At 37.0% G+C, this 16,903-nt stretch overlaps 2 protein-coding genes across 9 annotated transcripts in view; one reads left to right on the forward strand and one right to left on the reverse strand.

The window, feature by feature from the left end:
• LOC129764540 (ensconsin) overlaps positions 1-16,903 on the reverse strand; it is a 246,086-nt gene that overhangs the window by 77,980 nt on the left and 151,203 nt on the right. The gene's annotated exons all lie outside the window — the stretch shown is intronic.
• The window catches only part of LOC129764541 (phospholipase A1), a 101,610-nt gene continuing 89,776 nt past the window's right edge, over positions 5,070-16,903 (forward strand). The window contains exons 1-2 of one of the 5 annotated variants that reach the window (XM_055763736.1): positions 5,070-5,204; positions 15,173-15,449. In XM_055763736.1, the coding sequence (XP_055619711.1) occupies positions 15,395-15,449 (55 nt within the window). In that variant the 5' untranslated portion in view covers positions 5,070-5,204; positions 15,173-15,394. Of the gene's footprint in view, positions 5,212-5,292; positions 5,716-14,983; positions 15,450-16,903 lie in introns of those variants that run through there. The other 4 variants (XM_055763735.1, XM_055763738.1, XM_055763739.1 and 1 more) reach the window with 4 other exon arrangements.

Below are 16,903 nucleotides of genomic sequence, written 5' to 3' on the forward strand. Positions count from 1 at the left end.
AATTGCTGTGTGAATTTTTCATTTTTCCAAAGAGGAGTCATGGACTCATTCACACAAAAGTCGTCGGTGATGTTAGTAAATAATAGGTCTAGATAATATTTTTGGAAATTTTTTACATGATTTATTTGGTTAAGACCGAGATGTGCAATTTCGTCAAATATATATTGTAGGGTTTCATTTTCCCCGACGACTGGGAGTAGAATGCATTCATTATCATTATCGGGAATGAAGTCTACTTTATTTTGATTGAAGTCGCCATAGATATGCAATTTCATTTCTGGTTCTAGTGTTTCTGCAATTCGATTTACCGTCTAAAAAAATAATTCATACGACTTTTTATTTGCATGTTCGGGTGGGAAATACACAGAAGCAAATATGTGTAGTCGCCAGCTATAGATAATTTTGCCCATACATGCTCAAATTCTTTATGTTTTTCGATTATAAGTTCCTCAGAAGTGAAATTTGCATTAATGGCAATGAGGACCCCTCCTCCAGACTTCTTCTGAGATAACGATAAGTTGTGGTCGTGCCGGAATACGTTAAAATTATTTCCAAAAACTTCTTCGCTTCTTACGCTTTCGTCCCAGCTAGTTTCAGTTGCAAGAATTACATTGAAAGAAGCGGGTAAAAGATTTTGATGAATTTCCTTCATTTTTGCTGGGCTTTTCATGCGATTGAAGTTTTGACAGTATATCAAAATTTCAGTCGCATTCTGTTGAGAAGGCGGAGAAGTTTTTGAAAGACTAATTCTACTTACTTTACTGTTTTGATTTTTTCGACTACTATTTCCCTCTAAGGGGCGCGTCAACGTCGTTGAAAATTTAGCGGACTGTAGAACTTTGTAGATGCTTCCCTAGCATGTTGTAGCCGTTGCGTGTGTTCACTGGACAGGAATGCTCGGTGTGATGTGAGGTCTGCCAAGGCGTCAATGCGTGAAACTCCCAGCTCTTCGTGTACTTCCAGGAAAATTTCACGCAAAAGGTTTGTGTCTGTTGGTAGACCTTCAGCTGCGAGCATTACTGATGCACTAGTTCTTGTAATTCCACGAATACAAACAGCCGTTGTTTGGTCGTGGAGGAAGGAAAGATACGTCCTCACTGTGTCCATTATTTTCGAGTCTCGTAGGCGTGCCTTCAAAAAGCGTCTGTCGCCGGCAGCAGATTGCTCCGTAATTCTTATTATAGGAGGTCGCATTGGGTCCAGAAGAGGAGAGCCTTCTCCAGGTGCTGAATTCGATTCCGAGTTAGAGCCATTTTAGTGATGCGGTATCTGATCTAGTACGGCCATAACAATGAATTTCAAACGCGTTTTGCTCGAAACTAGTTTTTTCAAACTGACGTACACGATATCTCAAGTTCTACTGAATCGATTTATGTCGAATTTATTTGAATGCAACCTTTATGCATCTCTCTATCGCATGAACCAATACAACATCATATTGTTTAAATTTAATTATTTTAAGAAAATCGGGAAACGTAAAACAACTTGGTTTGTTTTTTTGGTTGGACCGCCATTTTGTCAAAAAACATGTTTTCCACATGTCCGGTTTATGCGATGGCGACATCTTTACTGATGCAGAATCTGTTCGATTTTTTTAAGTGGGACTACGTCTAACCGGAATATATGGGGGTTAAATGAAAACCTAAAATATATATATTTTATATTTTATATTTCTACACATCTATCACAATAAATAAAATGTTAATCTTCATTAGATAAACAATTGAATGACTGTAAAATGTTAGGCGTTATCTAAACGCCCTAACTGCCTCGTTTTGATTGGCCCGATGTACGATTTCCCCAACACAGCCATCAAAACCAAGCAACCTTGGGGAAATCGGCATTGCAAATACATGAAAGTAGGAGGACTTTTGTTCTCACCGAAATGCGTTCCCTAACACAGACTTCAAAACCAAGGTGCCTGGGGTAAATCGGCATTGCAAATACATGTAAGTCGGGGGTATTTTTGTTTCGACTGAAATGAGTTTCCCTAACACAGACTTCAAATCCATGGCGCGTGGAGATATTGGCATTGCAAATACATGCAAGTCGGGGGTATTGTTGTTCCGACTTGAATGTGTTTCCCTAACACAGACTTCAAATCCATGGAGCGTAGGGAAATTGGCATTGCAAATACGACTGAAATGTGTTTGTCAACACAGACTTCAAATTCATGGAGCGCGGGGAAATTGACATTGCAAATACATGCAAGTCGGGGGCATTTATGTTCCGACTGAAATGTGTTCGCCTAACACAGATTGCATGTTTCCCTAACCTGGTCTTCTTAACATAGGAACCTGGGAAAATCGTGCAGACACTGGAGGCGAATGAACTTTCATGTTTCACTGAATTTCTACGCATTTGATGATTAGGCAAAATGTTGATAACCATTTGCTACGATAACGCCTATTGATTAAACGTTCGACGTACATGTCATAATCGAAACTGAGTGCCTGAAGTTCATCTAATCAAGCAAATTCGCGGTTCGGGAAGTACGTACATTCGAGAGATGCAAACTTTAGAAGCAAATGTAAAATAAAATAATCGTTTGATAATTCTTCCGTTCACATATTTTGTCCTAGGCATCATACCAAACGTAAAAAGACGGTCATTAAATTTACTTGTAACGAAGAACATAATCTATCACAATGCATGAATTGACCTTACATGGTATTTCTTCAATCTTTTTACTCACAAAGCAAATATATTGAATTCAATTAAATTCGGAAATTGTTTCATTCAATCAAAAATTGAATGAATATAAACAAATGATTGCTAAGATAAGGTAGTCCCACGTCAACTTTGCGGTTATATTATATATATAACCCACCAATTTTTGGTTCAGACAACCAGAAGGGCTGGAATCGCGTACGCCATGGCATAACTTTTTTGACGTAGGATTACGTCTTTCGGGAACATATTGGGGTACAAATTGAAAATCGAAAATGGAGCACATCGTGAAAATTGTCCAATTTCAAACGCTTATTGCTCAATCATTTCTTGATGGATTGATGAAATTTTTGCGTCAATCGATTTCGGCACTCCATAACTATTTTTTGTATTGAAGAAAATAATATATATTATGAAACTAACTATCGAACAATTGAAAAATCTCAACCCCTATCCTAACGGAAACACCCACTCCTGATTGGTCGAAATTGACGACACATGCGGCGGGTCCCTAACAGAGAAATCAAAACAAAGCTGCCTGGGGGAAATCTACATTGCAAATACATGAAAGTGAGGAAACTTTTGTTCCCTCCGAAATGTGTTCCCTAACAGAGACATCAAAACCAAGCTGCCTGGGGTAAATCGGCATTGCAAATACATGAAAGTAGGGGGAGCTTTTGTTCCCACCGAAATATGTTCGCTAACAGAGACATCAAAACCAAGGTGCCTGGGGGAAATCTACATTGCAAATACAGGTCGGACTCGATTATATATAATCGCAATTTCACTTTCAACGTTAATTTTCGAATCCAATACATAATCGAATCACAAAAAAATTTTTTTTTAATTTTTCTATTAATGTTTGACATTTATACATTAATGAAAAAATTGATTTATTGAGATTCGATTATGTATAGGATTTGAAAATAATTATCGAAAAAAAATGGTCGACTATATATAATCGAGTCCGACCTGCACATGAAAGTGAGGGAACATCAAAACCAAGCTGCCTGAGGGAAATCGGCATTGCAAATACATGAAAGTAGGGGGAGCTTTTGTTCCCACCGAAATATGTCCCCTAACAGAGACATCAAAACCAAGCTGCCTGAGGTAAATCGGCATTGCAAATACATGAAAGTAGGGGGAGCTTTTGTTCCCACCGAAATGTGCTCCCTAACAGAGTTATTAAAACCAAATCATTATCAAAGAGTTTAACGATGTAATTCTTCTAACATATCCAAAATCAATAGATAGCCTAACGGAATCCTACGTCAACTATTCGGTCGTGTCTCGGACACAACCCTACTGTGACTTTTTTTTGAACCCCTTCACTTCCTAAGCTCGTAACTATTCTAATTATGAATAATTTACCGTCAAATTTTTGTTTTATTGTTAACAGATAAATAAAAATATGATGATATACATAGTGGATAGTAAAAATATTCTTTGTTTTATCTTACCGGATCTCGAAAAAAACATCCGAAATATGTGCCACTACACTAGAATACCCTCTTAAAATAATTCAAAGTAGTTTCAAAGAATGAAAACTCTGAGTTTTTCTTGGCAGAATGTACATAAATTTAATTCCAGTTCCGCATTTATTACCATCTGCCAATCGACTATATCGATTTTGAATTCCGTCAGAAGAATAATGCTTCATCACTTCTTTTGTCGATATATTTCTACTCAATCTATTATTCGTTATTCAGAATATACTGTTAATTAAAGCAAACTAGAGAATCATAGTTAGCATTTTCGAAATCGGAAGTTCAATGTTATTCTATCGAGGAAAACAACGGAATCCTAAGCAGCAACGGAATTTTAGGTCCACAGCTCCAACCATCTTCCGCTACGAAAGGAATTTTCGGTATCCGGAAATAAAAGCCCCTGCTGCGTTAGGGCGAATTTGCTTACGCGCGGCAACATTTGCATCTATCAAACTCACCAATCTTGTCCGAACTTCATTTTAGTAAGTTAATTATTGAAAAGGTCACCCCAAATAACAACATAACTGAGCGGAGAATTTAGCAATGTCATGTTCTTCCGGGCACTAGGAAGTAGCGCGTCGTAGCAAAATATCCATAAACTTGAGACCGATGGCTTCTTCGAAGCTACGCAATGCTTGCGTTATCAACGCGCGGCATATAAATTAGAATTCTAATTAATAGAAAACAAAAAACAACATAAACGACAGCACTACGGTTTTAGAATCTCCAATGGAGTTTTTTTTTGTGTTCCACTCCCTCATCGTGTGAATCGTCAAATTGGTTCTACTGATTCGCATTCGCGGTGGCAGTAGAACAGGTGAAGTAGTGGCACAACAACACCGCATCACGCTGCCATCCGTCCGGCTTATTGAAGTTCAAACGCTGGCCCAAAGCCTCAGTCGATTAGCGATCGCGACGCGTTCATGACTTATTATCCAGCGCCTAGCGCCCGAGTATCCGATGTGCGCGAGGAGGAAACAAAATACAAATAAAAATAAACGCGAGTCCAAACGTAACGCCGCGTAACGACCGACCGTGTTATGCAAGGTGTGTGGTGGGTACCCGTCAAAATAAACAAAACAAAAAAGCAAAAGTGTGAATTGTGTTTCGTTTCGGCGGTGTCTCGATCCGATGGTGTGATAGCAAATCAGAAATTCAGCACGCTCGCCGCGATAAACTTGAAAAGTCGATTTCGTTTGCATAAAAAGTGCAGCATATATATATGCGAGTTCCTCCTTTTATGTTTTGCAATCGGCCCCCCGAGGCCAACGTCACACAAAGTCACGGTTAGCGCACGGTTGCACTTGAAAATATGTTGATTTGTGGTTTTGGGCAGTGAAAAGACAATGTCGAGTTGAGATGAGATGCTGCTGGCATTTGCGGTGGAATTTTTCGCGACGACGGCCAAAGAAATGTTGATGGCAGTGACTGATTTTTGAATGATGTTGATAATGAGACACTGAGATGATAATCGGCGGGAAGCGTTGAGTCATCCGATTGTGATTATGCGCTGGAAAACGGCGATAACGCGTCTTCCGCCAGAAAAAATGTTTCCGATGTCAGTATAGAATTTCGGAAAATAATTTCTCAGTAAAGTATAAGTATTGAATTTGCTTAGAAAAATAACGGTTGAAGAACGAAAAAATCAGATCACTGGGACTGACAGATACAAAATAAGGAAATATAAAAAAATTACTTGTTTTCGGATGTTTTACGGTACTACTTTCTAGTCGAATCTAACTCTTTTCTGTTTTTTACAATTGATATCTTCAGAAACGGGGACCGACACTGATATTATGCAACTGTTTTTGATGCGAGTTAAATGGAGAGCGTAGCAAGAAAAATTCGGGACTCAACGTGTTAATATATTTCTGACAAGCTATATTGTCAGTGAGCTACAGAAGGCTTATATTTTTTTAGGTTTAAGTACTCTGAACTATTTAAACTTTGCGGATAGTGTAGCTCTCGTAGTAAGTACGCGATTTAAGTACTAATTGCCAACTCGTGAGAACCTTTGTACGAATTTTCCGATCCGACCGTTTAGAGAGGTTTCTTGATCAGCATATGTATTTCATTCACTGAGAATGTGTTTTACTGTTCTATTGTTGATACCGGGTCAATTTTTTTTATCAGACAATGACAAAATACAGGGTCTTCCAGATTAAACGCTCACGCAACAATTTTTTATAACTTCTACAAAAGTGAACCGAATTTTAATTTAAAAAAACGAAAAAAAGCTTATTTTAGGACATTTTCGATGTGACCACCCCTTTTTTCGGTAATGCGTTTTAATGGACACCTTGCACGATCAAAATTAATTAGTGTTTTCAATATCGTGACAGCTACGATTTTGTCATCCGATCTAACCTCAATTAATATTTTGCCACCTTACACGGTCAATATCGCCCTCAACCCGAGGCAACGAAAGTATCCGCAATGACTAGTGGCGACATTCGAGTTTGGGATCCAAACTATTCTCTCTCAGATTAGAAGGCTCAAAGACAATTTTCAATTGGTAAAATTTGAATGAAAATATCTTTATAGTATTATTTAATTACTTGAAGCACGTAGTCCTAACCCTAATTTAACCTATTTTCTGAATGTTCCGATATTCATAATAAAACTTATTATTACAATATAACGCCAATTTCAGACACAATTTTTGCAAGGGATTGTCGCACAACTTGATGAATAAATAATTTGCATTCCCATAGAATACTAATTTCATTCGGAAAAGTTAATTGTCATTCATAATTTACACTTCATTCTTTCGTTTTTCTTTCTCAAAAACACATCATAAGATTCGCTACACAAATGCAGTCTGTTCCTTTCAGTTTCAGAGATGCCAGTTTTTTTTTAGTTTGTGAAGATATATGCAAGTGATATTATCTGCAAGCAAATGTTTTTATTCCATAAATAAGACTAAGACTATGAGCCTCGATCATCCGAGGGTAGGTGATTCGCCGTGCGGATTATTCGCGACTGCGAGTTCCATAGTAAATCAATAGGTCTTTCCGGAACTTGTTACTGAGTGGTAGGCCCATGATCTTTTGTTGTAGTCATGTCATTCACATTGTTTAGCCACTGGTATGCACAACCTTATAGATGGATAGTTTAATGATTTCTGTATTGATAAAACATAGTCTTTATGTTGAAACATATTTTTTCGTGTTTGCATTTGTCATCCACGATTTTCATCATTCGCGGTGAGTTTGCCTGACTATTCCGCGGATAATCGGGATTCTACCGTAGCTTGAATTAACCCATGATGTTTTTTCACCTGTGATTTTCCCAGATCTTCTCATTCTCCGAATTTTATAGCGGAGTGTGTAGAAACACACAACTTAGACTAAGTGGTTACCCCGCTCGCTAGTGCAAAGAATGGAGTTCAACGTTAAAAAATTCCTAAGACGTTGTTGATTTTCATCCACTCTCTTACCATACCAGTTTTTTGATTTGTATCGTATCAGTTTTCCAAACCAAAAGCTTTCATTTATGATTCCTACAATTTCAGAAGCTTATAGATTTTAATTGCAATCGCAAAAAAGACTAACAAAAATTAAATGTCCGCTTGCAAATTGATGCTCAAAAATCAGAAAATCTGGATTTCTGTGCCGTCGGCCATGTTCAGCTGTCATTATGCTCTCAAATGTCATCATATTTTCAATAATATGGACCGTGTAAGGTCCGCTTAGGCGTCGTGCACAAATTACGTAACGCTAAAAATGCGGCCAGTCCAGGCCGGAATCAAAGTTTATTCGAATTAAATTTGACAAGTTCATAGAATTTCTAACATACAAAGAATGAAAATCAGTGCTTACATCTGTTGGGATTGGTACTTTCAAACCATCTAGTGTTTGACTGAGAGGAACAGGAGCTGGTATTAATTGATGTTGATTATCACAAAAATAACTGTTTGTTTTCAGAAGTTCGAGACTCAATCGAGCATCGAGATTTGTCACTGCTCAACAAAAGGGCCGCTTTCTTAGGAATTTAAAAAATACGTTCTCAAATTTAAAGAATAGGGGGAGATAGTCCTAATCCGACCGATGGTCTTGAACCGACCTCCTCTTGGGTCTCGGAAATGGCGCCACCTACCGAACTTCTAGCAGTGTCAAATGAAAGGTGTTATAAAACTGAGGATTTTAACGTATGATGACCATTTTCTTGTATCCTTTATTCCAGCGTTTTGGTGACATTCAGTGTTTCCAATGCTTAAAAATGGGAAAGATAGATTTTTAACCAGTTCTGAGAATGAGTTAAATGTTCTGTCAGACGATGAAACATTACAATACTAAACTATTTCGATTGCTTGTGGTCTGCTCTTCAAGACAAGTTTTATAGATTGAATTTACCTGATGCTTGAAGTAAACGGCATACCGTTAATTGAAAAAAGTTGTGGTGGTCCTGAACCAGCCCTCTGTGTTTGCTTCGTAGTTATTTAACGCGTTCCCTCATGTGTTTAACATCAACGGAACGCATTTGCAATTTAACGGGTTTGATCTTCCCCTATATATTTGACTAAATTTGTAATTCACGCACGTATGATTTTGGATGCTGTCTGTCGTTCAGATTAATTCATCTGTGCTGTATTCGCATTAAGATGCCTAATCTTGTATATGGGTATGTGTGTGTGCGGGACAGAATAACATATATAATCGGGAATGGTCAGATTGAGCCATATTTGGTTTCCATCGGGACTAAACAACTTTGTATAAATACCAACAGTGACTACTCCTTGTTTCAACGCAGCGGTTCCTGCCGTTTGACTACTTGCAAAGAGTACTGTGATGTTCTCACGTCACAAGGAAAAACATTCGACTAAATATCCTACAAATTCCACCTTTTTAATTTGGGAGGCTTCGGGCTTAGTATATTAGGCTTGAACGGGACATCCATCGATTGCTAGGTTGTTCCACAGATCATCTAACGATTTCGCTGCATACTCAAAATGTTTCGTTTCCAGTTTCGGATTGTTGTGAGTTTTTCATCCAAGTGAGATCCATAATTATCATGCGAAAGTATTAATCCCTCTAACTTCTAGAAATAATAGCCTTCCGACGTTCAACTCGGTTGAAAGCCATGCGTTCTGGACCACTTGTAACAAAGAATATTGAATCACGATTCAATTGATTAAAATGATGAAAATATATATCTATGGCCTTTTTAATACGAGGGTTCTCGTCTGGTCCTCCATCCACATTAATTATGATTACTGGGTTAATAAATCTTCGATATCGAATAATTTCGAATTCAGGGAGCTCACCACCTTTTATTTAAATCGTGCTCATGAATTTGAAGAACAGTGCCTTCCTGAACAAACTGCACGTACGTTGGATCACTGTATCCAACTGATTCAGAATGACCAAAGTGCCCTAGTTTCTTTCTGCGCCTGTGATAACCGATGGAATAACCTTATGTGTAGCAGCCAAGAAAAATAATGATCTGTGAGATTAACAGGATATTTGAGATGCATTAATCGGTGCCTGTCTATTGACCGCGGTTTAGCCCATTACAACACGTGCTTTATCATCTTGACTCAGGAAACACACCACATTCGGCCTCAGAATCGAAGCTAACTGCTCAAGCATATAGGGGCGCTGAATTTATTTAGGAATAAAAATTGAATTTTGTTACGTAACGAGCATGCTTACCCCCCCATCCACCTATTTCACATTAAGTAACAAAACCTCGACCTCCTTCCCCCCCCTACATGCGTTATGTAATTTGTGCACGACGCCTTAAGCCGACAATATGAACATCATAAAAAGTATGTGATTTTCGCGATTTTTTTCAACGAGAAAATAAATTACTATCATTAATCTGATATCACAGTTTTATTAGGTATATCTTACTTAACAAACAAAAAAAAATTGGTGTCAATTGAACTGTCCCCTGAAAAGTCGCAACCGGTTTGTTGAACCCTCGCAGCCAAAACCTTGTAAACTGATGGGAGTTCTACTAGTTTTTCTAGCGGACCGATTTCAACCAATGATTTTTTACGCAATCTTGTATATATTACCTGTACGTATGATTTTTTCAAAATATTGATTTTTGACGGAATGACGACATTTTTTTGAAAAAAATTCCGTTTTTGCTTCGAAAATCGAGACAAAAACATTCAGCAAAATGCTACGTACGATGACAGGAAATTCAGTGGAGAATCTGGGAAAAACTATTTCATCAAAATCGGATGGATCGTTCCGGAGGTCGAACTCCCACCAGTTTTCAATACATAGTTTCGAGAAAAACGCGTTTTAAATTCTGGATCCGCGCTCCTTACGCATATACTTAGGTTCACTAATTGGCTTGTAACTTTGGAACGGATCATCGGACAAACCCGGGACAAAAACTACAGTAAAGTAGACATCCCAGAGAACATTTTTAGCCAGAAATATTTTTTTAATTTTTCTTCATATTTCCATAGTGTACTACCCCCTTAAACGGTGAACAAAATTCTTCATGCACAACTCTTACATTACGACTTATTTTATTTTATTTATTTCAACGATTTCACTAAAAATACACGTTCTTGTAAATTGTACATCTTGACACTAAAAACCATCCGATCAGACTGAACGAGTAGCCGAATATTATCGTCCCGAAGTGGGGAATGCAGTGTTACCATCGACGGAGCAAAAAAAAATATAAGGAGCTATTTGATTTTTTTGCGTGAGCGTTCGATCTGAAAGATTCTGTACTTATTTTGATGAGATAAGTATTTCCACTCTCATTTGGTTCATACTGAGAAGACTATATTTCGAACAGGGAACATTCATTTCTTCATATATTCCATATTTTATATATATATAAAATATGTTACAAAAATATGAAATATGAATATGTTACAAATGACGTCCAAATCGAGTGGCTCCGATTTCAATGAAACTTTGCTCACAAAGACGCGAAAACAGGAAGACTAAGTGTTTTCAATGGATGTAAAAGTTTCTTGACACAAGAATATTTTGTGAAAGTGGCGTACCGTTCTGTCTCATATTCCGAACACTCAAGCTTTAATGGCCATTAAACAGTGTCTCATAATTCAAAATGGTACACCCAAAGTTAATTTTTAGCACATGTTCTGGCATCCCGATTTATTACATTAAATGAGCTGAAAAATAACATAAAATGTTCTACTCCCCAATACATGTATATCATTTGTATAATACAGGTCGGACTCGATTATCCGGAGTATTGATTTTTTTTTCACTCCGGATAATCGAATTCTCCAGATAATCGAGTCAAAACATTTTTTTTTCTTTATTTGTTTTTTTTGCATGTATTTTTGGTTTTTTGAAAATAAAAGATGAATTTGATTTTTGATTCATCCCCTTAAAGTCAGAAAACACCTTTCTCACATGAAAAAAATTAATTTATCCAGATTCTCTCAGGAGGTGATAGACGATCATATTTGATGAAAAAAATCGTTGTACGCATATGTTCGAATTTCAACAATGACAGAGTTACAGAACTTTTTTTTGTTTCGGACTCTGTTGCCCCAAACTGGCTCTACATTAAAAAGAACGCTACGGAAGACGATTCTGATGCTTTCATTTTAAAGATGAGAAAATTTAGTATATGATATAGTAGTGGAACAACTAAATTAGTGAGTTTTAATAACATTTTGGAAGTGAAACACTTAAAACTTAATAATTTTCAATGTGTTATTATAAATTTTATCCCAAAAATTTATATTAAACTAGATTGTTTCTATCAATTAAAATGAAGTTCTTTAACCGCACCACAATTTGTTCTTTGACCCACAACTTCTATCTTTCTTAATTTGGCTGCAATATCGATATAAACAATTCTTGATGAAAATTCAAGCAAAATCTTCAAAAATCACGATTTTTACCCCACTGTACATGTAATAGCCGCTTAAACATCACCTTAACGTTGAAAGGTTACATTTCTTCATGAAATAAGTCAATATAAGTCATAAAAAAATATTTTTTTTCCAAACTGAATATAATCGAGGCCAGAATTGTACATAATCGAATCACATATAATCGAGTCTGTATATAACCGACCTGCACTGTATTCTATTAGTCAAATCAATTCATTTGATACCAATATTGAGGGGATTGCAAAAAATACATAGTCGACCATTTTGTGGCGGCAACCTTTTCGAATTTATGTTGTTCATAGTGTAGTGTATTCTCCAAATCAAGCCATTCAGTCATTTTTTGCGGCGGCCAAATTTAATTTTTCTGGATCATGGAATACGCGGTTTTATAACGACAGTAGAATTAAATGTATGTTCCAAATTTCAGATCAATCATTCAACAGGAACGGAGTCAATTTTCTATTAATGTGGGACATTCAAACATACATAGAAACAGATCAAGCTGAATGAAACCATTCAAAAAGTAATTAGTTGTTTGAAGACTGCGGCCATCTTGAAATTGGATTTTTCATTATCTGCTATGTTTTACTAGTCGAGAACTTTCTTTTGGTACCCATATTGATGAGGTTTTAAGAAAATATATATGGAGCTATCTTGTGGTAGCGGCCATTTTGGGTTTACATTTTTCATAAATAACTTTGTTCTACTATTCAAGCCCTTTCATTAGATACCCATATTGATGGGGTTCTAAGAAAATATGTAATCCGCCATTTTGTAGTGGCCGCCATCTTAGATTTGCATTTTTCGTAAATAACTGTATTCTACTAGTCAAGCCCTTTCATTTGACACCCATATTGATGGGGTTGTGAAAAAATATATATGGCACCATCTTGCGGTGGTGGCCTTCCGGACACTGGTATTCCGAACACTTTTGTCTCAAATTCCGAACAGCAAAAGTGCAATTTAAAAAGAAATTATAACTTTTAAACTACTGGACCGATTCATATGATCGATATATCAAATTAAAGTCAATTAGTTAGTCTTTTGTTATGCTTGCAAAAAAATGGAGTTTGCTTTTGTAATTATTGATTGTATTTGTTTCTTATCGTTTACATGGTTTCGGGACCAAGGGCGCTGTATCTGTATCGATACCTGTAAATGATGTTAAAATGAAATCTATAACCTAAAGAATGTCGAGGTTTTGAATATTAAATTATTTATAACATCATAGTTCAGTAAATTGACATTTAAAAATGAAATGTTCGCAATTTGAATCATGCGTAGAAACTTGATTCATATTCCGAACACTAATTTCAGTGAAGATTTCTGCATAAAATATAATTTTTTCACCCATTTATTGTAGGTTCATACATTCTCTAGCACTTAACATGAAAACAACAAACAACATAGTCGAAACAACTACAAAAACTGAAAAATGAACGATGCTTGTTTTTTTTACGGAATTTGCTAATACAAACATTTTATCATTGGTTTTGACTGTCACTTTTTTGCAAATGTCTAATATTATAAATTATGTAAATGTAAATGATGTCAAAATGAAGCTTATACCTCAAAGATTGTTGGTGTTTTCATTTTTCAATTATTTATAACATAAAAGGTTAGTAAATTTACATTTACAAATGAAGTGTTCGGAATTTGAGACTGTTCGGAATATGAGACAAAACGGTATCAAATATTCTATCTGAATTCATTCTTGGCTTCAAAATATGAACGCTTCTTTTGCGACAGAATACGTAAATTACCAGGAAGATGATAAAAACATAGCGATGGCCAATACATTTCATTTTATTCTTCAAATGAATGTGTTAGATGTGCAAAAAACGAAACGAATTAAGTTGCACACCCAATATATAAAAACTACGCTAGATTCTAGAGAATCTTCTGCTGTTAATACTCAGTTTTCCGAACTAAATGCTTGTGCAGCGTTTCATTCAAATCAAAAGCATATTTTTCCAGTAAATCTGGCAGGAAATGCTCAAATGAAAAATGAAATGAAAAATAGCATTTCGTGAGGAAAAACTAAACTAAACTAAAAAAAAGAATCGGATAGAGTTGGGGAACAAAATCGTTGATCTGGTCAATTTTTCGTGTTTTTTTTTATATTAAGGTACATAAAACAATTATCTGCTCACCGAGAAAGACCAAACACTGCAATCAAAACATCAGAGAAAACACACATTCCATGACCGACTGAATCATGGCTCGCTCTATCCACCCACCCATGATGGAGCAGTTTCAGATGAATAAGTCAGCGTTTCAGTCGGTCGGAACATATGCCGCCAATTACATGCAGGGCCCGGACTTCCGATCATATGGGGGGATGCGGACCGCCCGAAACGCAACGCAAATACGCTCTCAACACGCGACGGATTTTCCAATGCCAAAATGCGATCCGACCGAAGGATGACGAGCGGAAAGTGCAGAACTTTCGGCACTGTCGCCCTCGCTGCTGATGGCGAAATTGATTTTAACACGCACATCATTGGCTTTTATGCTGTTTTCGAACAATTTGCTGCTCGCCCACTCGAGGGCCATAATTAGTCGCCGCTTGGATGGCTCGCAAAGGGATAGAGCCACTGTTTTTGTTTGCTCGTTTTCGTTCTTCTAATTGAACGATTTTGAAGCTTCAATGTTCCGTCAAAGTTGAAGGTGAAAAGGCATTTCTGCACTATCTGTTTCGAATACCCTCATTACTTTGAGACACTAAATGTGAGGAAATACATATTTTTTTCGAAAACTGTGCTTCAATTTCAAACCTCGCCGTGATTCCGTGATTTAGAGTCTATCTACATGCAACAAATACAATTAATGTGAACAGGTGGAAGAAGGATTGCGCACAAGAATTGACAGTAGCTATTCAGTGCCATATACAGAATGTGCATTTGACAATTTTCACTCTGAACCGATCCGAAAAAAGATGACACCACTCGAGCGGGGGCGAGCTAGGAGAAAACAAAACGGATGTGTTTGCGTTGCCGGTGTGAACCAATGAACGATTTCTCCCCCTACCGGAACTTCCTTTTTCACTTCAACGATGAAAAGCTTTTGTTTTCTCAGTTTCTGTTTCACAATTTACAATCGCCAACGAGTGCAATTGTCAGTTAGTGCTTTTGTTAACTAGTGAACCTTTCCGTTTCTCCCCTTGTAGAATGAAGTGAAACAAAAAAAAAAAATCAAAATCAAGTGCCAAAGTGTTGTGACTAGTTACTACAATTGTTTTTATTGTGAGTTAGCGAAGAGGGAGGTGTAATAGCTGAAGGAGACAAAAAAGGAAACGTGAAGAGAAAAGTGCTGCTTTTTTCAATAGTTGCCTCCTCATCGTTTGTTAGCAGTCCTCGTCGGGCGGTGTTTACATTATTCCGATTGGGAAATGGTTCTCAACGAAAGTCAATTGGCACTATGCACCGTTTTCACGTTGTACCTAGGTGAGTATATTGGAATATTTTGATTAGTTATATTTTTTTCGAATGTGTTTTTCACACTTATCAAATGGCAATTTTTAAATAACCTTCTGAGCAGACCAACATCAAACTCGTCACCCATTTTGTTAAACACTTTAAAACATAAGTCAAACGGATTGTTAAAGATCTTTTTTGTTTTTTTTATCGGCGCTCTTACATGTCACGAACACAAAAAAAAGGGTCACCCAAAAGGAAGTGTCGTAGTGGAATGGGAAATGAAGTTTGTTTCAGAAGTTCAGAGCAGTCAGTTTTACCTCGCAGCATATCCAAGACCCATATTGATCTGGACAAGGTTCTCAATCGACGATAGTTACAAACGAATTCGCTTCTACAATAAAAATGAATACCCTGAGATCCAATAGTAAAAAAACCCCTCTTTGAATCGTTAAGGCTCCTAATATTTTGTATTGGTTTCACCTCAAAGTAACGACCACAATTTCTATGGTCGAAAATGCAGCACACGGATAGATTAGATCAGCATTACTCAACCTTTTTGACGTAGGACTACGTCTTTCATTTCTATACCGGGGTGTAAAACCAAAGTTTCGAGAACGATAGCGTTACGCTGGAGACCGAGATTTTGAGCGTTAATAGCTCTTAAACAACTGAACGAAATGGTATGATAAACACTTCATTTGAAAGATAAAATGTCTACGCGTCATATACTTGTTACTTTTTGATCCAAAAACTTGTTTCAATAGTCTTAAAATTGCTTTCAAAACAGGCTATTGAAATCACCAATCGGTATATAAGCGAGCGCCGCTCGTAAACCCACTCAGTTATGATTGAACAGCGATTGGAGCATGTTGTCGCTGTTGTTGTGAAGCTAATTTCGTTTATCATGAAAACGCTGATGAACGGTGTCACCAAGAGCCTGTTTGTGCACCTAAGGCCAAACGGGAATCCATCAGGAGGAGAGTGATGCCGCTTGAAACATCGGAGCAGCCGCCACACACACACACACATACACGCGCGGAATTCTCATTGCTATCATCGTTGCTGAAAAATAATCTGCCAGTTCCCCTGGGAATTGAAAAATACATTCATGCGAAAGAGTTTATTTTAATGTTTTCTATCCATATAACACTGCAACCAAATACATTTGGTTTTGTTATTTTTCAATCAATCGCAATTAACAGGAAAGCTTCTGAATATTTTTTTCCCCATCAGTGGAAATTTTCGTATCCAATATTGGATGCATAACATGAAAAACGGAAAATGTTTCACATCGCGAAAATCAAGTCATTTTCGAGCGATTATTTGCTTTCTACTCATATAATGCTGCGAACAAATACATTTCGTTTTGGATTTTTTCAATCAAGTGCGATCAATGTAAGAATGTAATGAACGTAAGAATGCGAATGTCTTTCGGCAATTTATTAGAGGTGCAATGAATCTTTAGGAATTCCCGCTCTACG

Source organism: Toxorhynchites rutilus, chromosome 2 (genome assembly GCF_029784135.1).
Source record: "Toxorhynchites rutilus septentrionalis strain SRP chromosome 2, ASM2978413v1, whole genome shotgun sequence".
NCBI classification, from domain to species: Eukaryota; Metazoa; Arthropoda; class Insecta; order Diptera; family Culicidae; genus Toxorhynchites; species Toxorhynchites rutilus.